The 27,482-nt window shown below is 40.3% G+C and overlaps 1 protein-coding gene across 1 annotated transcript; it reads left to right on the top strand.

Annotated features, from left to right (window-relative positions):
• Positions 1-27,482, top strand: LOC116742636 (cytochrome P450 7A1). The gene is made up of 7 exons (XM_032610410.1): positions 1-55; positions 19,456-19,572; positions 21,149-21,389; positions 22,279-22,856; positions 24,723-24,853; positions 26,196-26,371; positions 26,995-27,482. Exons 2-7 carry the CDS (start codon positions 19,493-19,495, stop codon positions 27,292-27,294), a joined length of 1,506 nt encoding a protein of 501 aa, XP_032466301.1. The 5' UTR covers positions 1-55; positions 19,456-19,492; the 3' UTR covers positions 27,295-27,482.

Below are 27,482 nucleotides of genomic sequence, written 5' to 3'. Positions count from 1 at the left end.
GCAACCAGAGCAGAGGAATGAGCCCGGAGGACCAGGCCTTCCTCCCAGCTCGCAGGCATGGTTCCCTCAGGGCACAGGGCCCTTCTTTCCTTGCTTCATTCCCCCCACCTTTCTGAACAATATTTCATCTGTCACCAGCCCCATTTCCATGCCTGGGCCGTTTTGCATTTCCAGCAGCCAATAAGACACGACAGCGCTGTTCCATGTAAGCGCACGCAAACCTCCACGCTGCGCCATCTATGCAGTGACCGGCACCTGTCCGTTCTCTTGAGTCTGGGGCAGGGAAGGAGGAAGCAGGTTTACCTGAAGAGCTTTGGCCGGTTTGGCTGGGACCACCTTTCACTGAAGATGGCATGGAGAACAGGTAACCCACACCCAAAGATCACTACTGCTGGAGAAAGATGCCACCTGCCTTAGCTTCCTGTTGCTGCTGTAGAAACGTATGACAAACAGTGACTTAGGACAGCACAGATTTATCATCTTGCTGTTCTGGAGGTCAGAAGTCAGAAATGGGTTTTAGGGGCTGAACTCAGGGTGTTGGCAGAGTTGTATCCCTTGTGGAGGCTCTGGGGGAGAAGTCATTTCCTTCCCCTTCGGGAGGACGCCTGCATTCCTTGACTCAGGGCTCCTTCCTCCATCTCCAGTGCATCCCTCCAAACTCTGCTTCTGCCACCACACCTACCTTTCCCCTCCCTCTTACAAGGACCCTGGGATGAGGCAATAGTCTCTCCATCTCACGATCATTAACAGCACCTGCAAAATCCCTTTCCAATGTCAGTGGTGCTCTCTTGCTTCCTGTATTTACTTATTTGGGCTGGAGTTGCTGTGAAATGTGCTTTGCCTTCCGATCAGCTGTTCTGCCTATGCTTTGGACTAACATTACCTTCAGGCCTTTTTTTTCTGGTGGGGCAAAAAGTAGCTCAGCACCTGTGCACGTTGCCTGTGCACATTCTCAAGTTCTGGGCATTGGAACGTGGACATCTTGGGGAGGTCGTTGTTCTGGCTACTACACCACCCTAGCACATGTGGCCTACTATGAAAACAGATTGTTTAGCTTCCTGCCTTGGACACCACTCGCCATGGCCACCTGTGACTCAAGCGGCAGGCGTCTGCTGCTGGGAATTCACCGAGGCAGATCCTAGTGGAACAGACCCCTCCTCTGAGACACCGAGAAGCACCTAGGCAACGTGCACAGGTGCCGAGCTGCTTTTTGCCCCACCAGAAAAAGGGCCTGAAGGAAATGTTAGCCCAAAACATAGGCAAAACAGCTGATTTGAAGGCAAGCACATTTCACAGCAACTCCAAGCCCAAATAAATACAAGAAGCAAGAGAGCACCACTGACATTGAAACATTAATCTCCAATAGCTAATACATAAATACAGATATATATTTTAGCTGTTAAAAGTAGGTGAACATATGAAAGAGCAGGTTGCTTCTAGGTGTAAGAACTGGAGTACAGAACTCTTAGGACATTATCCTGGAGGTTCGCTTCCAGGTATATATTCTCCTTATATATAATTTCAATAATATATACATTATTTCCAATATACATAATTTCAAATACATATATGTGCATATATACCTACATATCTTCTATGCCACAAGAAAATGAAAAATATAGAGGGGTAAAAAAAACCCTCAAGCCAATAAAAGTAGGAAGGGGATAAGAAATAAAGTGGTAACTGGAAAATAAAAAGTAGGATGGACAAATAAAAAGAATGGACAGATATGAGAAACCAAAATAAACATGAAAACGATAGTTTCATTCCGTTAAAAGACAGAAGCTCTCATTCATACTGTGATAAAAAAACAAATTTCAGCTCTTTGGTCTTTAAAAACCACACAATAAAAATTTTTAAATTGTAAGAATGGAAAAGATATTCAAGGCAAATACTGATATAAAGAAGACAGGTTAACAACATAAATATAAAACTAGTTTGACTATACAGCAAAAAGCTTTTATTAATGAGATAGTCATTCCTTAATCATGAACCTATTCATTTGTCCCTGGGTATCCACTGGGGACAGGTTCCAGGACCCCTCACGGATACCAAAATCCACAGATGCTCAAGTCTCATATAAAATGGCATAGTATTTGCATATAATCTACATACATCCTCCCATATACTTTAAATCATCTCTAGATTACTTGTAATACCTGATACAATATAAATGCTATGTAAATAGTTATAAATACAATGTAAGTGCTACAGCAGTGTGCAAATTCAAGTTTTGCTTTTGGAACTTTCTGGAATTTTTATTTCAAATATTTTCGATCCAGGCTAGTGATTCCACAGTTGGAAAACCTATGGATACCAAGGGCTAGTTGTATATACCTATCAACACAGCTCCAAATATACAGCGACCAAAAATTGACAGAATGATGAGGAGAAATTGACAAATCCTCAACCATAGTAGGAAAGTTTATTATAACTCAGAAATCAAAATATCAAATATAAAAATATTTAGTATAATTAATAATTCTTATTAAAAGAGACACAGAACCTACTCTTAACATGTAAATATATATAGTACTTTATTGTAAAATCCACATGGAGTACTCACCAAACTGATGATATATTAGGCCACACTGAAAAATTTTAAACAGAGCCCTAAAAGCAGAATTCATAAAAGGTCACATTTTCTGACCACAATGCAGAAAATGTGGAAATTAACAAAATAATAAATCAAAACACACCTCTTCCTTTTGAAGATTTACAATCATCCTTTTAAACAGTTAACCCTTGAACAATGTGGTGCTGACCCCCAACTCAGTCAAAAGTCTACGTGTAACTTTTGACACCCCCAAAACTTAACTACTAATAGCCTCCTATCGACCAGGAGACTTACCGATAACAAACAGCAGATTAATACATATTTTGTGTGTTATATGTATTATATACTGTATTCTTGCAATAAAGCTAGAGACAAAGTGTTAAGAAAATCATAAGAGAAAACACATTTACAGCGCTGTACTGTATTTATGGATACAGTAAGTTTACGTCCTGTTTACAAAATGAATCATGTCAGTACCTCTATCAAGTCTTGGATGATACATATAACATGCAGTGTTTTGTATTGTAATATGACAAAAACACTCATATTTACAAGTATAACGATTCATGCACTGATAACGAAGAAGCAGCAATATGACTGCTCTATTGTAGCCTCATGTAATCAGTACCATTGCTTCACAGTAGCTCAGCCCGTAATGAATGAATCTTTATAAAAATTTCATGGCACACAGAATTACAGTCATATTCATAATACAGTACTGGAAATACTATTACACTTTAAAAAAGAACACTTACTCGTGATGGTAGGTTGACATGCAGTTCTTCCAATTATGACAGAGGCATACTGTACTGTAATTCTTTGAAAGCAAAGTTATAAAACAGTAAGAAAATATTAAGTATCACTTACCATATGCCTATGTAAGGATAGGCTATCCACTTCAATACCAGTCTTGCACACTTTGTTCTCCATGTATATTTCTGTACATTTATTGAAAAGAATCTGCGTATAGGTGAACCCACACGGTTCAAACCCTTGTTGTTCAAGGGTCAACTGTAACTCTTGGGTAAAGAAAAAATAGAAACGAGGGTTTTAAATTTACTTAGTGTATTATTTTTCTATATCAATTAAACATAAAAACAAAACACATACCAAATACAAAGTTGATGGACTTGATTTTTATCATTCATCGTTCAGATTAGAATCAAACTTTACTTGCTTAGTCTTACACATTTTTGTTTACATAAACCAGGGAAACAATTTGATAGCCATCTACCGAATACACCAGAATAAGAATTCACAACTTATTATGTGCCAAAAAGATTTAGGTAAAAAGGGAAACTTGGCTTTGTCCAAATGAAATATCTAGGAACTAAGCCACAAAGCACAAAATTAATGGTCAAATAATACCGAACATGCAAAATCAAAGAATGTATAGTAAACATAACTTAAGGTCTGGCGATTTTTTCTTTTTTTTTGCGGTACGCAGGCCTCTCACTGTGGTGGCCTCTCCCATTGCGGAGCACAGGCTCCAGACGCATAGGCCCAACCGCTCCGCGGCATGTGGCATCTTCCCGGACCGGGGCACGAACCCGTGTCCCCTGCATCGGCAGGCGGACCCCCAACCACTGCGCCACCAGGGAAGCCCTCTGGCAATCTTTTAAGTTGATCCTTTTCCAGTATGTTTTCCTGATCCTCTTGCTCTCGATAACAGCAACTACTCTTCAAGGCTGGACTTCCATGTATCATATCTAGAAGAGACCCTTCCCTCTCCGAGAGGTGGCGTGACTTTTAACTATCTGATACACACTTATATTTAGGAAAGACTGAGTGTGTACCAGCCTCCCCTTACTCGGCGGCCTCTATGTGGAGAAGCAGTAAAGGACTCTATGTATTAAAAATGCCCAGTAATATGTTTAGGAGGTACCTGTGGGAAGAGGCTGAGCTGTATGGGAGAAAACCCACCTACAAAGAAGTGATCAAACTTTTCTTTGAAGTAACTGATAAGAGGAATCAATGCACTGAAACGAATAATGTTGGTAATCGGTGTCTACACATTCAACTTTAAAGCAATGTCTAGAATGAGTGGCAAGGTGAACAGAGTGAGAAGGTATACCAGAATATATCCAACAATATTTGAGCATAAACATTTTTTTAAATTGAAGTATAGTTGCTTTATAATGTCGTGTTAGTTTCTGCTGTACAGCAAAGTGAATCGGCCACATGTACACAATATATCCCCTCTTCCTTGGATCTCCTTCCCATCCAGGTCACCACAGTGCACTGAGTAGAGTTCCCTGTGCCACACAGCAGGTTCTCACCGGTCATTCATTTCATACATAATAGTGTATATATGTCAATCCCAATCTCCCACTCCATCCCACCCCCTCTTCCCCCTTGGCATCCGTACGTTTGTTCTCTACATCTGTGTCTCCATTTCCGCTCTGCAAACAAGTTCAGTTATACGATTTTTCTAGATTCCACATATATGCATTAATGAGTATAAATAAATTTCTACCAGCAAGGTAAACTGTTTGCTAAGTAAAGAAATTCTTTTTCAACTTTGCATTTGTGGTATATAACAGGGATGCCGTGTGGAAATGTTACATTGCAGCCAATCCTTAAAAATTCTGTGGACTAGAGAAACATGCAAACCCGGAATAAGAATGCATAGAAAGGAATAAACCCTGACCTGGCTGTAGGAATGGATGGGCTGGGACTGAGGTCGGATGCAGGGTGGGGTGTGGGTGAGGAAAGGTGTGGTGGGTAGGGACTCTGGGAATCTCTGGGCAGGGGTACAGCTGTGCACGGGGCAATGTCTCTGAGTTTCCAGTATTTAGTTATCCTTGTGGGTTAAGTTAGCCAGCAAAAACACCTGTGCCCAATCAATACCTGTAGTGGGCCAGGTACAGACAACCTTTGGAATGATGAAACGTGTTCAGATAAACTGGAAAGTAGTGTTTCATAATGAGTCACGGTATGTTAAATACATATGTCACACAGGAAGCAGAATTGATAACAGCCAGATGGTTAATAAGAGATGAACTCAGTTCTAGGGTATATCAGAGTCCCACGGTACGTGAAGATCTGAAACCTGCCCAGAAGTCTCCACATCCTCACAAGTATCAGTTCTCTATTTTTCTTCTAACCAGGGGTCTTCGATTTTTAACTTACGCTGGTGATTGATGGCTTCTCTTTCTACATGGCTAATCCTACAGGAGATTTTACCGGCTCGGTTTGGGAACCCTGGCATTTCTGTCACATCTTCTGAAAAATATCTGCCTTGCTCTAAGCTTCAGGGACAGTGGGGGCCATACTGTACCACTACTGCTTGGGAAAATGCTGGGCAGTTCTTACGTTGATCCAAAGAACGATGAACGATGATTTAATGAAAGCAATTAATGTCATTGTCAATTATCAATATTGTTTTGAAGGCCACAGCCTGAGAGGCTATGGGAAATATCTCCTCATCGGCTGAAGGAAAAATCAAACACCTCAAAGGAGAATTTGATGTTTGGATCAAAACTATTAGAGCCAGAAATAACATCACTGGGCTCAGCAGCTTAAAATTTAGATCATCTATCACTTTAAACCACAAAATAACGTTATCTACTGCTGTATAAAAAAGTCAATACGATACAGAGAGGCCATAAAGTTATTCATTAAACAAACCTAAAAATAGGGTGGACACATTGCCTAATTAGTAACCAGTTTAGAACTCACAGATGGTGATCCCTAAGCAGGGGGGTGAAGCCACCCATGCATGACAGCCCTGCCTTTGCATGTCATTATTTCACTGTCGCAGCTGAAGCAGATAACAGCTATTTTCTTGCACTCCGTCTTGGCTAATGGCCAAATGCAAGGATTCATTATGCCCTGAAGACATCCATCAATTTCCAATCAGTAAACGCTGCAAAGTAGACTAGGCTAAGGAATCTTTAGAAATTGTGTCTCCCCAGCTAAGGTTTCTTGGCAATTTGCCATGTCACAATACTTCCTTCATTTGGAAAAAAGGTAGACCAAATAAATTGTCACTTAGGAGAGCAGAGTTCCACACAATTTGAGGCCACGCCCTCCTCAAGAGGAAGTTTAAATAAATTATAGCAAAAGGAGGAAAAAAAGTGAGATGTGTTGCTGAATCCTTATAGCTTGCTCTAAGTCAGGGAAGTTCACCCTTGCTTGCTGAGTTGGACCCACATCTTTTAGAAAACTGAAAAAATCCGTCTTTCGGTACTCTTAGAGAAAAATTGAAAAGTTATGAAGTTAAACATTATCACCGCCAATTATTTCTGGATTCAATGACCAGGTTCTTTCACAGAGTTGGTCTGTGAAGGTCTCTCCTGTTTGTGTCTCTCCCAAGACATAAAAAGAAATAAAAAGGGGAGTTTCTTTACTGTACACAACTCTGAAACGATGTTGGAGAAGTCCAAATATAAGATGGTTGGGAAATCACAGCAAAGAATATTCAATTTCTTAATGATCTTAAGTGAAAAATAAATGGGACTGTCTTGAAAAACTCATCTGAAGCCTGTCTCTTGGCATTCTGAATCTCACTGCCTTACGAAAAAAAAATTTACTTGAATACTGTAAAAGGAAAAGTGTGTTTCTGAATCTTTGGTTAAGAATTTAAAGTGTTAAAATAGCATTCAATGAAAATATAGCCTTAAAAACAGACATTAAAAAACTAGAAAGATTGAAAACGAACTAGGCATATAATTCAGGAAGACAGGCAAAGTATTTCAAATAACCCCCCAAAAAACAGAAGGAATATAAAAGCAGAAATGAAACAAAAACATAGATTTGACCAATATCAGAAGTTTGTTATTTGAAAAACTCACTAAAATAGATACATCTGATCAAGAATATAGATACATATAAACAACAGTAGAAACAAGACACGTAAGTACAGGCATAGTTTTTTTTTTTTTTTCCTTCAGTACGCGGGCCTCTCACTGTTGTGGCCTCTCTCACTGCGGAGCACAGGCTCCGGACGCGCCGGCTCAGCGGCCATGGCTCATGGGCCCAGCTGCTCCGTGGCATGTGGGATCTTCCCGGACTGGGGCACGAACCCGTGTCCCCTGCATCGGCAGGCAGACTCGCAACCACTGCGCCACCAGGGAAGCCCGAGATTTTTAATGTTATAAAAAAGAAAACCCACGAGGGTACATCTCTATTAACACACTTGGAAATTTAGATTAAATTACCCAGAGAAATGTACTGAACTGGCTTATTGAAGCAGCTCTGTTTATTAGGGATGATAGTTTAAAGTAGCTCATTTTTTCCCTAAATAGCCGAGGGTTGCGGGCAGATCCCACAGTTCCTCGTCTTAGGCGCAGATTATTTTCAAAGTTTGATTTCTTTAGGTGCAGTTTAAGCCTCTCCCCTCCACCTGATAATGTCTGCCTTGAGCTTGGAAACCTGCAGTGAGAAAGGGAGGGCTTCGACCGACTTCTGTCTCCTCCCTGACCAGCCCCCGCACCGGCGGCCTAAGGTTTAGTACAGCCTCTGGCCCCGCCCGCCCTCCAGGCAGGGAGAGTTGTGGGTGGAGCTTAGAAGCTGGAGCGGTTGTCATCTGGCCTCCAACTGTCTATTTCGGTGCTTTCTCCGACGGTCGCTCGGTATAGTCTTAGCGTCCCTGTCCTTGGGGGACCTCCTACCAGCAAGCCCTTTTTTGTAACCTGCCCTCAGCTCCTGCTTTTTGAAGTTTCATCCCACGTACACCCTTGCTTCTGGAGCCGTCTCCCTCGTCTCCCCCGGACCATCCTTTTGGGTGTGTCCTTTTCAAGATGACTAAACCAGAGACTCTCCCTGCCCAATTCTGGCGGTAGAGGCTACCTCCTATGAAGGTCTCTCTCCTCTCACTCTCGTGGCTTCAGCAAGTCTATTAGCTGTGTCGTCCAAATGCCAGGGGCACATGACAAGCTCCCGGAGTAGTTCTTTGAAACCCCCTGATTTGGTTTCAGGTGAGGGAAGAAAACCCCTCATCCTTCCGTCATCTGGGGAGCACACAGCACATCAACAATGATCAGAGCAACTTCACTGCTAACCTCTTGAAGAATTCCTCCTTTCCACTAAAACCCCTAAAAACTAGACAAAAATTTTTTTGTTTAAATGTCTATGCGATATTTTTCTTGTTAACTCTTTGTCTTGGGATGCAGCCTTCCGGGGGTCCTGGCTATATGTGCCTTGGTTGCGTGCTCCAGCTTGCACAAATCAGAGAAGTTCTCCCTCACGATTCTGATTTTCCATTTTCTGCCTCAGTCATATATTCAACCAGAGTCAGCTTGACCAGAAACATTCAAGCCTTCTTATTGAACCACAGTCCCCAGTATAGATTCTCTCACGATGAATTTTTATTTCCTACCTAACATGGATGAACTTAAATCTCATAGATGGATTCTACAAAAAGAAAAATCAAACCATCTTCAAGAAATAAAGCACTCAACAGATCCAGACTCAGATGACCATAATGTTAGAACTGACGGGGAATTTAAAATAACGATGATTAAAATGTTAAAAGATCTAGTGGAATAAATGGACAGTGGGCATTAACAGATGGGGAATTTCATAAGATGGAAACCATAAAACAGTCAAGTGGAGATGCTAGAAACAAACAAACATGGGATCAGAGATGAAGAATTTCTTAGATAAGCTTACTAGCAGCCTGGAAACTACAGAAGAATCAATAAACTTGAAAATAAGTCAGTAGGAATCACACAAAGAGAAAAAAAATAAAGAGTAACTGTGGGATAAAGTAACATACATGTAATTGGAGTCCCAGAAAAAGAGAAAGGGGCAGAAGAATCCTTGAAGATATAACAGGCAAGAATTTTCCAAAATCAATGAGGGAACACAAGCCAGAGATTCAAGAAAGACAAAAACCCCTAAAAACATCACTGCCAAACTGCTGAAAACCAAAGTTAAGGGAAAAAAGTTGAAGACAGTCACGGGGGAAGCACATTACATAGAGATCCAGCACCACCGCCTGGCAAAACAACCGTGTGGTCAGCGTGAGTCAACCAGCAGCTGTGACTGGCAACCTGACCCACTGCTGGGTTTCTCATCTCTGTCCACATGCTACAAAAAAAGAAAAGCTCACGTGGACTGGTCCCGGTGTCTCTGGGTTCAGAGCTTCTCCAGGGTCCTGCACCTTCCTGGGCTTGCCACCTTGTTTTGAGAACACCAGTGCCTTGGCTTATAACAACGGAGTGGAGGCTCCACAAGCCTAGGTTCTGGTGGCTCCAAAGTGTGGGGTGCAAGACTGGGCTGTTTCTATGAGTTGGGTTTATACAGTGCTTTCTAGGATTCTAGTTCATGGTTCCATCAGTAAGTGTTAGGGTGGGTTGCTTCTGGTTTCTGTAACTAGAGTAAGTGTCAGTGTATATGGCTGTCCACTAGAGGGAGATATAAGCATTAAGTTTTTAAAACATGACGCAGAATCAGATTTCTAGCACAAATGTACATTAGCGAAAAAAGTAATAAATGAACTCTAACAACAAAAATTTAACTTCATATTACCTTCTGGTTTGTGCTATGGTTGGAACATGTTTAATATTTCCTAAAATACACATTAATAGGAGAAAAATCAAGCACATGTAAGATAAACATTATTGCTAGAGACATTTTAGGATGATAAAAGGGTTAATCCATCAAGAAATAATTATAGGTATATATTCACTTAACAACAGAGCCCCAAAATACATGAAGCAAAACTGACGGAACTGGAGAGAGAAATAGGTATTAAAGCCTCTATTTTTGTAGAATTGCCTAACTTTCAATAACAGAACAACTAGATAGGAGGCCAACAGGGATAGAAGACTTGAACAACAGTATAAGCAAACTAGACTTGATGTGTCTAACGTATAGGACATGTCACACAACAACAGCTGAGTACAACATCCTCTCAAGTCTATGTGGAACATTCTCTGGGACAGATATGTTAGGTGAGAAAACAAGTCTTAATAAATTTAAAGATTTGAAATCATATAAAGTATGTTCTCTAATCATGATGGGATGAAATTAGAATTCAATAACAGATTTGGGAAATTCACAAATATGTGGAAGTTAAACAACACACTCTTAACTAATGGATCAAGAAGAAAACGAAGTAGAAAATATTGATACTTTGAGATGAATAAATACATACCAAAATTAATGTGGCAAAAGCAGTGCTTACAGAGAAACTTATAATTGCATATATTAAAAAGATTTCAAAATAACCTTTCATCTTAAGAACCTAGAAAAATAAAAGCAAGATAAACCCAAATCAAGCAGCAAGAAGGAAAAATATCAGAGCAGAAATAAATGGAGAATAGAAAACAGATACAGTCAACAAAACCAAAAGTTGGTTCTTTTGAAAAGGAAAAAACTGAAAAATCTTTAGCTAGACAGAGAAAGGAGACTCAATTTACTAAAGTGAAGAATAGGAGACATTACTACCAACATTACAGAAATTTTTTAAAAAATGGAATAAGAGCAATTGTATGCAAGAAAATTAGATAACCCAAACGAAACAGACACATTCCAGAAAGACAAACTATCTAAATTGATGCAGGAAGAAATACAAATTTGAATAGAACTTTAACAAGAAAAATATTGAAGTTGAAATTAAAAAAAAAATTCGTGAAAAGCCCAGAACCAGACAGCTTCGTTGCTGAGTTCTACCAAACATTTAAATAAGAAATAACACCAATTCTTCACAAATTAGGAGAGATCACCTTCTCATTCCGATACCAAAATCAGATAAAATTATTACAAGTAAAATTAACTACAGACCAATATTCCTTATGAAGAGAGATATAAAAACTCAACAAAATACTAGCAAACTGGGCTTCCCTGGTGGCGCAGTGGTTAAGAGTCCGCCTGCCGATGCAGCGGACGCAGGTTCGTGCCCCAGTCCGGGAAGATCCCACATGCCGCGGAGCGCCTGCGCCCGTGAGCCATGGCCGCTGAGCCTGCGCGTCCGGAGCGTGTGCTCCGCAGCGGGAGAGGCAACAGTGAGAGGTCCGCGTACCGCAAAAACAAAAAAAACTACTAGCAAACTACATATAGCAACATATGAAAAGCATTATACTATACATTACTAAGTGTGATTTATCCCTAGAATGCACAGGTGGTCCAACGTACAAAAAAATCAATTAATGACATACATCGTATTAATACAGTAAGGACAGAAACCTCATTATCTCAATAGATGCAGAAAAAGTATGCATATAAAAGGATGAGTCCCAAGACCAATGACACCCTTTCGTGATAAAACAAAAACAAAACTAAAAAAGCTAGAAATAGAAGGGCACTTCCTTAACATGATAAAGGGTATCTAAGAAAACTCCACAACCAACATCATACTTAATGGTGGAAGACAAAGCTTCTCCCCTTAGATCAGGAACAAAACAAGTGCATCTGCTCTTACCATTTCTACCCAACACTGTACTGGAAGTTACAGCCAGGGCAGCAGGGCAAGAAATGACATACATATTTGAAAGGAAAACTATTTTCAGAAAACATTATCTTGTACATTGAAAAGTCTAAAGAACCCACCAAAAAAACCCTAGAGCTAATAAACAAGTTCAGAAAATGCAAAATCAACACCCCCAAATCAGCTTATTTCTATACACTAGCAATGAACAATTTGTAAATGAAACTGAGAAAAAATTCCTTGTCAATAGCATGAGAATAACTTAGGAATAAATTTAACAAAAAGAGTGCAAGATTTGTAAACTGAAAACTACAAAACATTGAAAGAAATTTAAAGAAGACCGAAATAAATGGAAAGACACCCCATTTTAATGGGTCAGAAGACTTAATATTGGTAAGATAATACTCTCCAAATTGATCAGAGTGAATGCAATCCCTATCAAAATGCCAGTTTGGGGCTTCCCTGGTGGCACAGTGGTTGAGAGCCCGCCTGCTGATGCAGGGGACGTGGGTTCATGACCCGGTCCGGGAGGATCCCACATGCCGCGGAGCGGCTGGGCCCGTGAGCCATGGCCGCTGAGCCTGTGCGTCCGCAACGGGAGAGGCCGCGAGAGTGAGAGGCCTGCGTACCGGGGAAAAAAAAAAAAGAACAAAGCGGGAGGACACACATTTCCTGATTTCCAAACTGACTACGAGCCTACAGTAAAAGACTTGGATGCTGGCATAGGGATAGACCTAAAGATCAATGGGAAGACAAGACGCCAGAAATAAACCCTTACCTGTATGGTCAATTGGTTTTTCAAAAAGGGTGCCGAGAAATTTCAGTGGAACATTCATTTCCACAAACAGTGCCGGACAACTGAATATCCACATACAAAACAGTGAAGTTGGACCCCCAACCTCATACCATATACAAAAGTTAAACACAAATAGATCAAATACCTAAATATAAGCACTAAAACTGTAAAACTCTTTAGGAGAAAACATAAATGTTATGTGTTCATGACCTTGGATTTAGCAATACTCCTTAGACACTCAAAGTAAACACTAAAAAGGCAGGGGCTTCCCTGGTGGCGCAGTGGTTGAAAGTCCACCTGCCAATGCAGGGCACGCCGGTTCGTGCCTCGGTCCGGGAAGATCCCACATGCCGCAGAGCGGCTGGGCCCGTGAGCCATAGCCGCTGAGCCTGCGCGTCCGGAGCCTGTGCTCCGCAACGGGAGAGGCCACGACAGTGAGAGGGCCGCGTACCGCAGGAAAAAAAAAAAAAAAAAACCAGGTAAATTGGACTTCAACAAAATTGAAAACCTTTGTGCGTCCAAAGATATGAACAAGAAAGTGAAAAAGACAACCCGCAGAACAAGAGGAAATATTTGAAAATCATATCTGATACACATCCTCCAAAGATTTACAAAGAGCCAACAACCACATAAAAAGATGCTTAACATTTTTGGTCATTAGGGAAATGCAAAATCAAACCCACAATGAGCTATTATTTCACACCAAATAGGATGGCCATCAGTAAAAACATAAAGACAAAAGTAACTGTTGACAAGGACATGGAGAAACTGGAACCCTCTTACCTTGCTGGTGGGAATGTAAAACAGTGCAGCCACTTCGGGAAACAATCTGTCCGAAAAAATTAAAACATAGCGTCACGGAACCAGGCTCATTCGCCCACAGCACAGCAAGCCAAACGCCCAGACGCTTGAGGCTTGCAGCAGAGAAAGGGCTTCTTCACGAGGCACCCACACAGGCAGACCTCAACCCCACCTGCCCCAACGCCGCCAAGGCTTGGGCTATTTATGGAATGAGCTGAGGCGTGGGGAGTGAGCGTGGAGACGTGGGGCAAGGTGATTGGGTATAAGGGAAAGGGGCGTTAATCCTCGTTCTGAGCAGGTGCAACTAAGCTACGTGCTTCTCCATGGGATGCCTCTTCTGGGAGTGGAGTGTTGGGCTCTCTGAGGTCAAAAGGGCACCGATCAGACATTTGAGTGCGCGCAGCTGGAGGGTCGGGGGGGGGTCTTGACCAGTCTTAGCTGGCTCAAGCTCAGACTGGACACAGCTGAGTCCGAGTTCCTGAAAAACAACTCTGGCAAGCAACTTGTTTAGGCTACGTGACCCTTGGAAGACAATTAAATCAAGCTTGATCAGGGAAGGCACGTTACAGTTCATTATTTCTTAAGCAAGTTACCGTTCAGTGGATCCCACTGATGACTACCCTTGCTTTCATTAGAGTCACCATATGACCCAGCAAACCCACTCTTAGCTCTACACTCAGGACATGTGAAATGTACGTGCACACGAAAACTCGAGCGTGAGTGTTGGTGGCAGCACTATTTATAACCAGTAAAAAGTGGAAAAAGCCTCAGCGCACCCCTGACTGGCCGCTTCATTCTTTGTCTCTCTCCCTGAGGTCTCTCACCCTCCCGGGGAGCTGGGCTGGGCCCAGTGGGTCCAAGGACCACTGTCCTCACATCTTTTCTCTGTCCAGTTGAGCTTCCTGGATAAGCTCCGGAAGGCTCAGATTAAGGTGGGCCTTAACAGCAAAGCCACCACTAGCCTTTGAATCTAGCCCCCAGGCCTGCTTTAACTTGGGGACAGGCAGTCCCCTGTGGTATGGCATGGCGGGGGCTTGGAGCCAGAACGTCACGGCAGGAAGCCACCCGTAAGTGGAGGCAGCTGTGTGTGTGCATCTCCTAGGGCCACCATGTGGGTTACACGAGCAAGCATGTGAAGATCTTGGCACAAACACTGATGCCTTGCCTGACCTTTTCTGATAATATAAACGATGCTTTATCAGAAATTAAATAGTGGATTTGTTCTCCTATTGATTGGTTGTGTCCCCTTGAGTCTGCCTGTCTTATCTACCTCTGTATCTCCAGCACCTAAAAAGTGCTTTACATCAAGTGGGTGCTGTTAATTGAATGAATGAATGAATGAAATATTTGCTGAATAATCTATCCATGTCCCCCTAACAGCGCCTTTCACATGCTTGGTGTTCAGAACATGTTTGACAGATTAACTTTATATCTGAACGTATAGATGGTGTGCTTACTCTCTCCTAAATCTGTAGTCAGGTGCCTGTTGGCTCCACTGAACTTCTTGTGGGGTTCTGAGCTGTAACGGAGGGACTCTGAGCTTCAGATATGGGGTTGTGTCCTGGATTTGCCACTTACGAATGACAAAGAACATTTTTGACCATAGGTTGTGCCCAGCCCTCGGGGAAACATTTAACACCATGGCCTGATTGCATCTCAACATCTATATTATGAGTCAGGCACTGTGATCATCCCCATTTTACAGGTAACAAAGCAAAGACTTGGGGAGGACAGCCTCTTGTGCTGAGGTGTGTACTTAGTGGCAGGGCGAAGATGCAAACCCGGTTGAATCCCAGCTCCCACTCCCTTGATGATCTGAACCACGTCAAGCTGCGTGACATTAGCCACTAAACCTTCATGCCTCTATTTCCTCATCTCTACAATAGCTAAAATACCTTCCCTGCCTAACTGAGTTGGTTATTTTATTCAAGTAGGAAATATATGTCAGAAGCTTTAAAAAGTGAAAACCTCAAAACTAATGTAAAAATTATGATTCTCTGAAACAGAACTTATCAACACCTTCTTATTCTCTAGTCCCGTGAAACTGTATTTGTTCAATGGACACATTTAGATACGCTAGGCATTTACAACCTTGACACCATGTGTTTAAGATTCAAAACAATATTTGAGAATAAGATATTCTGTATATGCCATAAAAAAACTTTTTTTCATAAAAAATAGTTGAAGACATGTGAATAGACACAGTTCCTAAGAGCTTATTATGAAAGCTTCAAGTTAATCATAACAAGGCCTCCCCCGCAGCCCTTTCCACTTTGTTCTCCCACTGACCTGCCCTGATCCACGGGGTCCCCGTGATGCTCTTGGAAAGCACAAAGCTTTGCATTAATTGAGGCGATCTACGTGCCACGGTTAAGTTGGTTTCACTTGTGAATTCAGGAAAACAGCTGGTTGACTCAATTGTTTGACCATATTCACAGCTCATTTTATCTAGAGCAATCACACACACATAAACTATGTTTACTGTATTTCTGAATAGAAACCACCTGTGTGCCATCAGGTTACGTAAGCAGATAGCTTGAGCCGTTCTTTCTACTTTCTGTTCCTCTAGTTTGAGTTCCCATGTTTTGTATGTATCTGTTCATGGGGATGGTGAGTTGGACTCGGGCCCTATATTCTCTGAGGCCCAGAACTTCTTCCTCGGCACATCGGTGTGGACCCTTCACTACTCTACACATACAGAGGAAATTGACAGACTCCGGAGGGATTAGAGCGTTTAAATAAACTCGGTTCATGCCAGGCCTCCTGACAACTAAAACATACTCCTTCGGTATCAGGGCACATACTTTTTCCCCTGCTGCTGTGGAAACCCCACAGGTCAGAGCTCACAGCTTTCTTGTTTCCTACTGGGTTCCCAGGGTTGACGCAGTGCTCGATACACGTAGTAGGTGCTCAGCGTGCGTGTGTGTAATAAAAGGTCACAGTTTGAAACATAGCAGAGAATAAAAAAGCAAATGACTTTCCAACTCAGCCGGCATTTTTATTTCCTGACATTTCACCAATCACTGTGCTAAACACATTGAGATGTCATAGAATCCAAGCGAGAAACTCGATGCCCTTGACCCATCAGGAAACCCTGCAGGTACTTCCTTGCAGGCTTTTAATAGTTGTGACGACCGTAACCAGTATCCGAATCCCCACTCATCAGATGAGAGGCTGCGTGTCAGGGGTGTGCTAGAAGCCATGTGTGGACGTGGGACAGTAACGAGAAGTGACATCCCTAGAAGGAAGGCATAAACCGTATGTAAACAAGAAAAATATGAATATGGATATTCATGCCTCTGCTTGTCCTCATCCCACTAAAGAAAACTGGGTGTGTGTGCATCCTGGGCTTCTGTTGTCTGGAAGAGGGATAGCGAGGGAAGGAGTAGAGAGAATACATGAGGGTAAGGGGAATCCAGGTTATATTCGAAAGGTGTTTGTGGTGTTCTGAGAGGGGGTGGGGAAGACAAGGCTTAAGGACATTTTCTTGGAGTCGTGAATGTACTTCTCCTTTACCATTTTGAAAATCTTTTACTTTTGACAAAATTATAGATGCACGGGAAGTTGCAGGTAATTCCTAGAGGTCCCATGTACCCTTTTTTTCACTTGTTTGTTTGTTTCCATTTGTTTGCTTGAGAGATGACTCCAAAGGGTTAAACTGTCTGGCTCTCAGATTGGTGTTTTCTCTGACTGTGGTACCCTGCTGTGACAGGCCACCTAAAGGTTCTGCTTTTAATGAGTCACTTATAGAACTCAGACATAGTAATTCAAAACAGCACATCAGCCTAAGTATATTTAGTGGGTACAATGCCCTAAAAAAATCTAAATGGATTGAGAAGTCTACCTACTGACACACAATGATTGATATTCATAATTATGATTGCAAATCACCCATGAAAAAATATTTGTGGTCTCTGTTTAAGGAGACAAAAAAGGATGAAATGAACCTATGGATTCTGTAGCCAAAAACCAGAAACGAACCAAATGCTCACCAGTAGGGAATCGGTTAACTAAATTATAGTACATTTAGTCAATGGAAGACTATACACACAGAAAAAAATGAAGAGATCTATACAGATACATATATAATACATATATATGTATTGTCACGGGAAACATCCACAATATGAGAGTCATTTTCTTCGTGCTGTAAAAAGGTCTTTAATAGAACCCCATCTTTGCACGTGTTTATGTGTGACTCACCAACTATCTCCATGTTGTCAAATCCAGAGGTCATTTCTTTGCCATCTTCCTTGACCTCAAAGTAGCATGTGATGCAGAAAATGTCTCATCTTCCTTCAAGTACCTCCTCCTCTTGCTTCCTGTGACACTGTGTTCTCTCGTTTTCTTCCGGATCCTTCCTTACCCACCTCCTCTTCAGCCGCTCTCTGACTAACCTCGAGAAACGGGCTGCTCTGGGGTCTGGTGTTAAATTCTATTCTTTTCTTGGGCTTTATTTTCTCCCTAGGTGATCTGATAGGTGTATCTAGGTCTTTGGGCTCTAAATGCCATCCAAATGCTGATGACTTGGGACACCTATTTCCACCCCTGACTTTTCTCCCCAGCTTCTGGCTCAAGTTCAGTTGTTAACCTGACAACACAGCAATCTGTGTAGTTGAAGATAGTGTTTTGACCTGCTGCCCTCCAAAATCTCTCTCCCTACTGTCAGGTGTCCCTATATATGACCTAGCTCTTGCCTGTCTTCTGGTCTTATAGCTTAACCAAGTTTCCCCTCATTTACTCTGCTCTGACCAATCCTACCTCCCTTCTGGTTCTTAGATAGAACAAGTTCATCCTTAACTCAGGACTTTTGCATTTGGTAATCTCTCTTCCTTCTGGTTTTGAGTTGGCCAATCCTCTCTTGTCACTCAGATCTCAGCGGAGCACATCAGCATACCTACAGTTGCTCTTATTCCCTGGTAACTCTCTACACCTTGTTTTATTTTATTCATAAGTCTTAAATTTTATTATCTGTCTACCTACTGAAATAGTGTCTTCGTTAGAGCAGGGAATAAGTCCATCTTATTAAAACCTGTAGCCAGAATACCTTTTAAGAGTCCTTGGCACAGAATAGGTGCTCAATTACTATATAAGTGTGTATAGAAATAAAGTTTGGAAGGATATATACCAAAAAGTTAACAGTTGTTACCTCTGGGTGGGCAGTCGTTGAGGAGGTAAATTACGAATTGACTTTCTATCAAGATATGTTTCAGTTAGTCTTAAATTATTTGAAATGAAGTTGTATTCCTTTAGCAATTAGAAAAATTAGTAAACATATTTTCAATTAGAATAAAATGGTTAATAAAATTTTGATGTTTTAAAATAAACTGTTTAATTGGAAGATGCATTTACGTGGGATACTTTCTTGAGGATGTTAGGTGAGTAACATGTTACTATATATAGTAAAATACCTATGATTTTGTAAAAGCGCCGAAACATGAAGCAGCAGAAACATTTCACCCAGTTCTCTTTCCTTTGAACTTGACTGCTGTATTTCTCATGAATCATTTAAATTTATTTCTTCTTAAATGTAACAAGATCAAATCATTAGCTTAATGATAACTTATGCTTATTTTTCTTTAAATTATTATATTTTACCTCTTTATTTGGTATGTTCATCCTGAACAGGTTTACTTGTTCTTTTTATAAGCATACTAAATTTGTAATATTAGCTGTCATTCCCAGGTCTGAATGTTAAGTCAACATATGTTTGAGAGACCTTCAACTTATCAAGTATTGCAGGTTTCTGATTGTTTTGGAACCTCTTCTGATACCCGTGGACTTAGTTCAAGGCCAGTTTTTTTTTTTTTTTTTTCCTAATAGGATGGTTAATTGTTTGCTTTGATCCTTCAAGTGAAGCATCTTACCATATATAAAAGTCTAGCTGGAGTCTGTGTTGTTACACCCTTACCTTTCTCACCACAGACTCTCCTCCTCAGAAGTTTTGCATTAGATTTGCAAAATGATGGGTGTCTCTTTGATCTGGGGGATTGTTATAGCAGTGTGCTGTTGTTGGTGGCTTCTCCTTGGAACGAGGAGAAGGTAAGGAAAGCTTTACTTTTAAACTGCATTTTTGTTCATTCATTTAATGTTCTTTTACCTTCACTGTTATACCAGAAAGTTGGTTTTCTGTACTTACATACGCTAGCATTTTCTTCCTTAATTTTTTTAAAGTAAAAACTTTTAATTTAAAATTTTGAAAGTATCTTTTTTATTATATCTCACAAAAGATATAATGGCAAAGTTTCCTTTTTAGTATTGACATATACTAGTGGTAATGTAAAAATGGACAAACTTGTTAAACATCACTGACAGAAGTTTTATGAGATCTCTGTGTGTGTGTTTATGTGTGCATATAAAGAGAAAGTCTGGATTGGTAAGGATATAAGTGGTAAGTGGATCTGCAATTCCCGTCATGTGGGTTAAGTAGATGCTCTGACTAAATAAATGTTCTTCTTTCAGCTAGTTCTTGTGCATTGTATACACTCAGTCTAAGCTGGGAAAGAGTGTAGAGCCTGCATTGATCATTCTATTACTATTTTCTTATTAGTGATCATCAACCATGGCGAACTGGGAAACTGTTAAATGTATGAGACATCCCTTTTATTTGTACGTATCATTTATAATCGGTTCAAGAAATACAAACAGAATCAGATACATAGCCATGGTTTATTTAACTTCTGATTCCCTCAAAGAGTATTGGGGGGGGAGGTATGTAAATATTCTCTGCTTTGTCAATCCCCCAGAGACAGAATTACCCACAGCATATCTTCAGCCATGTAGATTGCCGTGTTGTCTACCTTTTACAGGTTTTTTTGGTTTTGTTTTGCCCTTTATGGTATTTTAATATTAACTACCAGGACTGGTAGTTTCTAGTTTTAATTAAACCACTTATCTGCAAACTATGAAAATAAAAAGAATTATTTTATGCTATGTTATTCTACCAAGAGGGATAGTGGTTTATGTTGGAAAATAAATGTTTAAATTCTTAAATAAAAACATTAAAATAGCATCAAAGAGCATTGAATTATAATCAATAACCATGTCAATACTTATCTTACGCAATTTCACTTTATAATGTGCTAATTTCTCAAAGATTCCCCTCTGCAACTATCATTATAGAATAATAATATATTTAAACTATGAAGATTTTGAAAACTTCACTTCTGCAATCCTTTTTGTCATTCAGGATTCTATATCTTTAGAGAAAACAATCAGATGAAACATTTTGAGATACTTGGGCAAATGATGCTTAGAAAAAACATAAACACTAGAATGCAGTTTCATCTCTACACTGATAGGGAAAATCTTGTTGGCCTGGTTGATCCTTTTATCCTTATCACTGGGAAGAGCGAGGATCGCATATTAGGCATTCGGTGTTTGCCGAATGCATGGATGGATGGATGGATGGATTTAGCTATCATTTTCACTAACATATCATGTTACTAGGTTAATAACTCATTATTTTAGTAAAGGAGCAGGGCCCCACCAACCAAAAAAGTATCACTAAACTATAGTGTTTTGAGGTTTGAAGTCAGCGGTAAAAAATTTAATGTAAATAAATATAAATAAAGAACAGTGTGCAATCTTCCTTTTACCATCTCTTCGTGTCTTGCAGGCAAATGGGGGAACCACCTCTGGAGAATGGGTTGATTCCATATCTGGGTTGTGCTCTCCAGTTTAGTGCCAATCCTCTTGAGTTCCTCAGAGCAAATCAAAGGAAACATGGTCATGTTTTCACCTGCAGACTAATGGGAAACTATGTCCACTTCATCACCAGTCCCCTGTTATACCATAAAGTGCTGTATCATGGAAAATACTTTGACTGGAAAAAATTTCACTTCACCGCTTCTGCAAAGGTAACCAGGTTTGCATTTATACAGCATTAGGCTTTTTTATTTTCTACCTTTTTCTATGTCAATCTATTTAATCATTTTGACATATTCAAAAGCCGGAGATGCTGGAGACAATTACCCTTACATGGAGATTCTTAGAAACACAATTAACCAAATTAGACATAATCTCTTGGTATTGATCATTTAAAAAGTCAAAATCGGTATAGCTTTGTCATTTCTTAATCAGCTTATGAGGGTGAAATAAAAATTAAATGTTTTACTGAACCGGATGGCATGGTATGAATAAGACAGGTACAAACTCACTCAGGTCAACAATTTCTACACAAAACCCAGAGTATAAGTTGGAAACTTAACGTTCAACAATTGTTTTAGCACACTCCTGCCACACAATTGTTTAATTTTGTTAAGGAATTGACTAGATATTTGGGCATCACCTAGATGAGATCTAAGAGGCTCTTTTATAGGAAAAAATTAATCAATATTGAGTCTCTGCAAAGAAATATTAGAACTGGTCTCTGCACTAAGTAGCTTAAAGTCTGGTTAAGATACACCTACAAAGAATATAAAAGAGAACTAATGATTAAAAACATTCTTGATTAGTACCAAATTAATGTGAAAATAAATGCAGAAGCATAAGAAAAATAAGAAATAGAAGACCAGAGTGATTGTGAGGGAAGTGTCACTGATAATCTGGGACTCACACTTGGCCTTGAAAGAAGGGCGTGATTTGGCCGTTTGTAAAGTGCTATGAAATTGCATGTGGGAAGGCCGGTTTTCCTTTTTTTTGTTTTAGCAAGTAGAGAATCATGAAAGCATCTAATCTGTGTTTCAGACATTTACTAGTCCTAGGTCAGGTTTAATTTCTTTTTTCACACATTTCATTTACGGTCAGGCATTTGGACACAGACGTATTGACCCCAGTGATGGAAATACCACCGACAACATAAATAAAACTATCATCAAGACTCTGCAGGGCGATGCCTTGAATTCCCTCACAGAAGCCATGATGGAAAACCTCCAACTTGTCCTGAGACCCCAGGTGGTTCCCAAGCCCAAGACGCCCACCTGGATGTCAGAGGGGATGTATGCCTTTTGCTATCGAGTGATGTTCGAAGCTGGGTATTTCACGCTCTTTGGCAAAGATCTCTCAGGGCAAGATGCACAAAAAGCACTCATTCTAAATCACCTGGACCACTTCAAGCAATTTGACAAAATCTTTCCAGCCCTGGTTGCAGGCTTCCCCATTCACGTGTTCAAGACGGGCCACTACGCCCGGGAGAAACTGGCGGAGGGCTTGCGGCTCCAGAAACTCAGAAAGAGAGACCACATCTCGGAACTGGTCAGGTTTCTGAATGACACGCTCTCCACCTTGGACGACACGGAGAAAGCCAAGTCGTTCCTCGCCGTCCTCTGGGCCTCACAAGCAAACACCATTCCAGCGACTTTCTGGAGCTTATTTCAAATGATTAGGTAATTAGCAAATTATCCATTTCTTCATTTTAGGTGAAAGCAGAAATTCAACCATTTTAACTAAAAAAAAAAAAAAAACAAAACACGTGGTACCTTCTCATACTGTCAATCAAGAATGTGGTATTTACCCTTGTAAAAGTTTAACGTGTATCAGCTCATCCAACCCTCCAAAAACAGCTGTGACTGGTAAACACATCTTGTAGAAGCAGAGACCTTCCCAGGGAAAGGAACGTGTTGGTACAGGGTCAATGTAGGCTGTCTGCACCAGAGCCCTTGCTCTTAACTCCAAGCTGTTCTTCATGACACCTCTTAAAGTCCATGAATTTGGTCTTTATAATCATAAAAATATCCTTATGTGATTGCTGACGTATTGTCAGTGAAAAGAACAGTGCCTATATCTTATTCATCTGTGCATTAACTGTTTTTTCACTGTTAGTGATTGCTGTCATACTATTCGACCAACTCTGATAGCTATAAATAAGAATCATAATATACTATTATTGATGGGATTTAGCTAGAGTTTGCCTTTTAAAACTGTATATTAAAAAAAACCCTGTCTGTAACATATATCTTGCATAACGTGATGTCTTCCCAGAGTGACAGTCTTTTGGGAATTTGACATTCAAATGGTTTATTGAATTATTCCAGTTCAATTGGATGTTGAGTGTCACATAGACACAAAACTGTGTCACATAGACACAAAATTATTATTCCATAGGATTGGGAATGCCAAAGTTCCATTGAAGGCTGATAATTTTATGTCTTTAATATAAAAAAAAATTTAAACAATTTCAGTTACAAAAAAACCATTACTAATCTTTCTCAAAGTTTAAATGCCTTCCAAAGTTTTTACTTGAGAAAGCTCTTTCTGGAATAAATTCACATGTTTACAGTGAGGTTACAACATCACTTTTTTATCCTATAGGTAAGAGTAGACATTTCACGATAAGCACGCAAAGATTTACCAGTCAAGCCTTTCTGAGACTCAGTTTACTGTGATCATGTTATATGGCTACATTGCCAAGGCACTGAGGATCCGGTAAACGTCAATGCACTAAAGTGAAGTAGCATTCATTTCAGCAGTCAAGTGTTAGAACAATAAATTATTATGTAAATGGAAAAGCTGTTCTACGTGGAATCACATGCATGTTAAGAGTAAATTTAAATTTCCTTTGGCATTTTAGCCAGTACTTTAGAATTGTTATCTTGGATGCAGTTTTCTCTCAATTGCCATGCATGTGACTAATTTAACCATTTAATCCTTATTAGAAACATTTATTTATAAAAATCTGGTCAAAGTTTTACTTCTATGTAGCAGGACGCTTTTATTTTTTATAAATTTATTTATTTTATTTATTTATTTTTGGCTGCATTGGGTCTTCGTTGATGCGTGCAGGCTTTCTCTCGTTGCGGTGAACGGGGGCTACTCTTCGTTGTGGTGCACGGGCTTCTCATTGCGGTGGCTTCTCTTGCTGCGGAGCACGGGCTCTAGGCACGCAGGCTTCAGTAGTTGCAGCATGCGGGCTCAGTAGTTGTGGCTCGCAGGCTTAGTTGCTCTGCGGCATATGGGATCTTCCCGGACCAGGGCTCGAACAGGTGTCCCCTGCATTGGCAGGCGGATTCTCAACCACTGTGCCACCAGGGAATCCCACGGGACACTTTTAAGGCAACAGTTCTTGCTAACATCCAAGGACTTAAAACACAACTATAAAATAGAGTAAAAAATAAATGGAAATGTCCCTTTCCCACCTTCTTTGTATCTTGACCACCTGGTTCAAAGAAGGGGAAACACCTATTTGTTTGCAGACCTTTTGGTAGAGAAAAAACCGTTCTGTACATCTTTTCTTTTATCTTAACCTTTCATAGGAACCCGGAGGCAATGAAAGCGGCCACTGAAGAAGTGAATAAAATGCTAGAGAACGCTGGTCAAAAAATTAGCTTTGAAGACAATCCAATTTATTTGAACCGGATACAACTGGATGACATGCCCGTGCTAGGTGTGTTTGCTGTGTTGTTACATGTCATCTACTGCATCCTCCTAACAGGAATTGTCAGTACACATCACGCACTTACTTGTTGCATACTTACTTACTTGTTCAGAAGAACCCGAACTTTTTTGGCCAACTCAATATTTGTATGTAACAAGTGAGGAAATGGGCACTGAGAGGTTAAGTCACTGCCTGGGATTGGATGGTGGAGCCAATGGCAGCAATAACGTGGAGCTCTTGACTCTGCACTTTCAACCTCCTCTCTGTGCTGCCCTTGCTCTGCCTCATTTGTTACTGCTCTTACCAGCAATCTTATAGTTCATGGGCTACTCATTTTCATGAAATGAAAGGGGAAAAAGTACCATCATGAAACCACAATTAGCTGCATGGGTTGGGTGGTGGGGTGGAAGGTTATTTCATTGAAAAAATGTTTGCTTCTCTGGATTTTATAGAAATACAAAAGTACCATATTTCTAGAGTAAGAAAGAGTTTTCTCTTTGTTTTTGTTATGTTTCCCTAGAGGAAATAAACCAATGTATGCTTTCAGGGGCAGTGCGTCTTAGCGGAAGGGACGAGAAGGAGCGCAAGCTCCACGTGGGACTCTGCCCTGCCGTAGAAACCACGGACATGTCATTTCACTTTGGGGGGTCTTATTTTCTCACTTGTGAAATAAATTACTAACATGCTATGATTTTATGCACGGTCATGTGAGGAGCACTTAAAGCATGACAATTAAAAGGACAGAGACTGGAAGGTCAGGCGAGACTTTCTCATCATATATTTCAGCTATCCTCAGCGTGTGCTTTGTACCCCTCTATGTCCTTACCAGAATGCAGGGCATACTCACACAACATCAGATAGTGTAATGATAAAAATGGGTTCTTGTAAACACCGAAGTGAAGCTGCATTAAACGTCTGGAAAACTATTTCTATGTAAAAGTGTTAGTATGTTAAATCTCAAAAGTAACAAACTTTGAATAATTCACATGAAAGTGATTTACTGATTTTTTCCCAATTGTATTAGATGTCTAGTGTCTTGTAGAAATAAGATTATTTTTCCATAAAATTATGAAAGTCTAGTTCCCATTGATGACCAAGAAAATCATATCTTTACCAAAAGATTATTAACTCAGACTGTCAGATTAAAAATACATTCAGACACGAATGAATCATTGATCACAGCACAGAAAAAATTTGAGAAATTTTTATCTGGCCAGCTTCCCACAGTCTCTTTAGGTTTGTGTTATAGGCTGCTAGAAGTATTTCAGACTCTACATTACATGGCCTTTAAAAATACTTTGTTCTTCCTTCTCCCTTCCCTCTCCTCCTTTCTTCCTTTTAAAATCTTTAGACAGTATCATCAAGGAGTCTCTGAGGCTTTCCAGTGCTTCGCTGAACATCCGGACTGCTAAAGAGGATTTCACTTTGCACCTCCAGGACAGTTCCTATAATATCCGCAAAGATGACATCATAGCTCTTTACCCGCAGTTAATGCATTTAGACCCAGAAATCTACCCAGACCCTTTGGTAAGTGACTGTTCATCAAAGTTCCAAATCCAGAAAAAAAAACATTTTTTTTTCAGTATCCAGGTGATGTCTACCCAGATTGAAATAAAGAAGAAATTTACCATTGCAGAATTCATTTGATCATTGAAACCACAGGGACTGTCTCTTTTATTAATGTCAAATATTTATCTAATTTGGAGAATTTGGATGACAGCTTGAAATTTTAATTTTTATCCCTGGTATTGGTCATCACATAATCTCTACTAGATTATGTCTGCAGTGTGATAATAAAGCTGCTGCCTTTCTTCTTCTTTAAAAAGTGCCTGCTCCCAAATCCAGGGAATTAGGGGCTAATATACTGACTCCTCTAAGCTCCTGATTTGAATCCTTCTTTCTAATTCTGCCTAACAGAGAGAGGAGCTAGTTGCCCAGGCGGGATAGGAGGTATAAAGGTTTCCCTTTCCCACCAGTTCTCCTTAAGTTCCCGTTTCTTATTACTTTCTGATTCGAGGTGGGGTATTTGCTAAATTACTCATAGATTGGATTAAAAAAGAAAATTACTCTTTGGAACTTCCAGGTTAAGAAAAAGATAAATTCCTTTTAAACTAGCTTATACATTTGTTTTCTTTGTATCTTTATTGCAGACATTTAAATATGATCGCTATCTTGATGAAAATGGAAAGACAAGGAGCACCTTCTATAGTAATGGACTCAAGTTAAAGTACTACTACATGCCCTTTGGGTCAGGAGCAAGTATATGTCCTGGAAGATTATTTGCTGTCCAGGAAATTAAACAATTTTTGATTCTGATGCTTTCCTATTTTGAACTGGAGTTTGTGGAGAGCTGTGTTCAATGTCCCCCTTTGGACCAGTCCCGTGCAGGCCTGGGCATCTTACCACCATTAAATGATATTGAGTTTAGATATAAATTCAAACATCTGTGAACATATGCTTGGAAAAGAGGACCCCGGATGCTGTTACAAGACTGCAGAGCACCATGATTTACCAGTCCCTTTGGACAGACTTGTTTAGTGGTGGTAGAACGGATGCAGCAGGTCCAGTTCTGTTCACCGGTGATTGCTTGTGAATCTTAACATCTTGTTGATGGTTTGCAGAGGCTATTTCAGACCCT

This window comes from Phocoena sinus, chromosome 17, assembly GCF_008692025.1.
Source record: "Phocoena sinus isolate mPhoSin1 chromosome 17, mPhoSin1.pri, whole genome shotgun sequence".
NCBI lineage: Eukaryota > Metazoa > Chordata > Mammalia > Artiodactyla > Phocoenidae > Phocoena > Phocoena sinus.
This window is presented reverse-complemented; position numbering and strand designations above follow the sequence as displayed.

What these genes read in the sequence shown, in the direction of transcription:
- LOC116742636 (XM_032610410.1), top strand. Translation starts at nt 19,493, where the DNA reads ATGATGGGTGTCTCTTTGATCTGGGGGATTGTTATAGCAGTGTGCTGT. An exon ending in CTCCTTGGAACGAGGAGAAG is followed by an intron (nt 19,573 to 21,148) that starts GTAAGGAAAGCT and finishes CGTGTCTTGCAG; the next exon opens with GCAAATGGGGGAACCACCTC. An exon ending in AAATCTACCCAGACCCTTTG is followed by an intron (nt 26,372 to 26,994) that starts GTAAGTGACTGT and finishes TCTTTATTGCAG; the next exon opens with ACATTTAAATATGATCGCTA.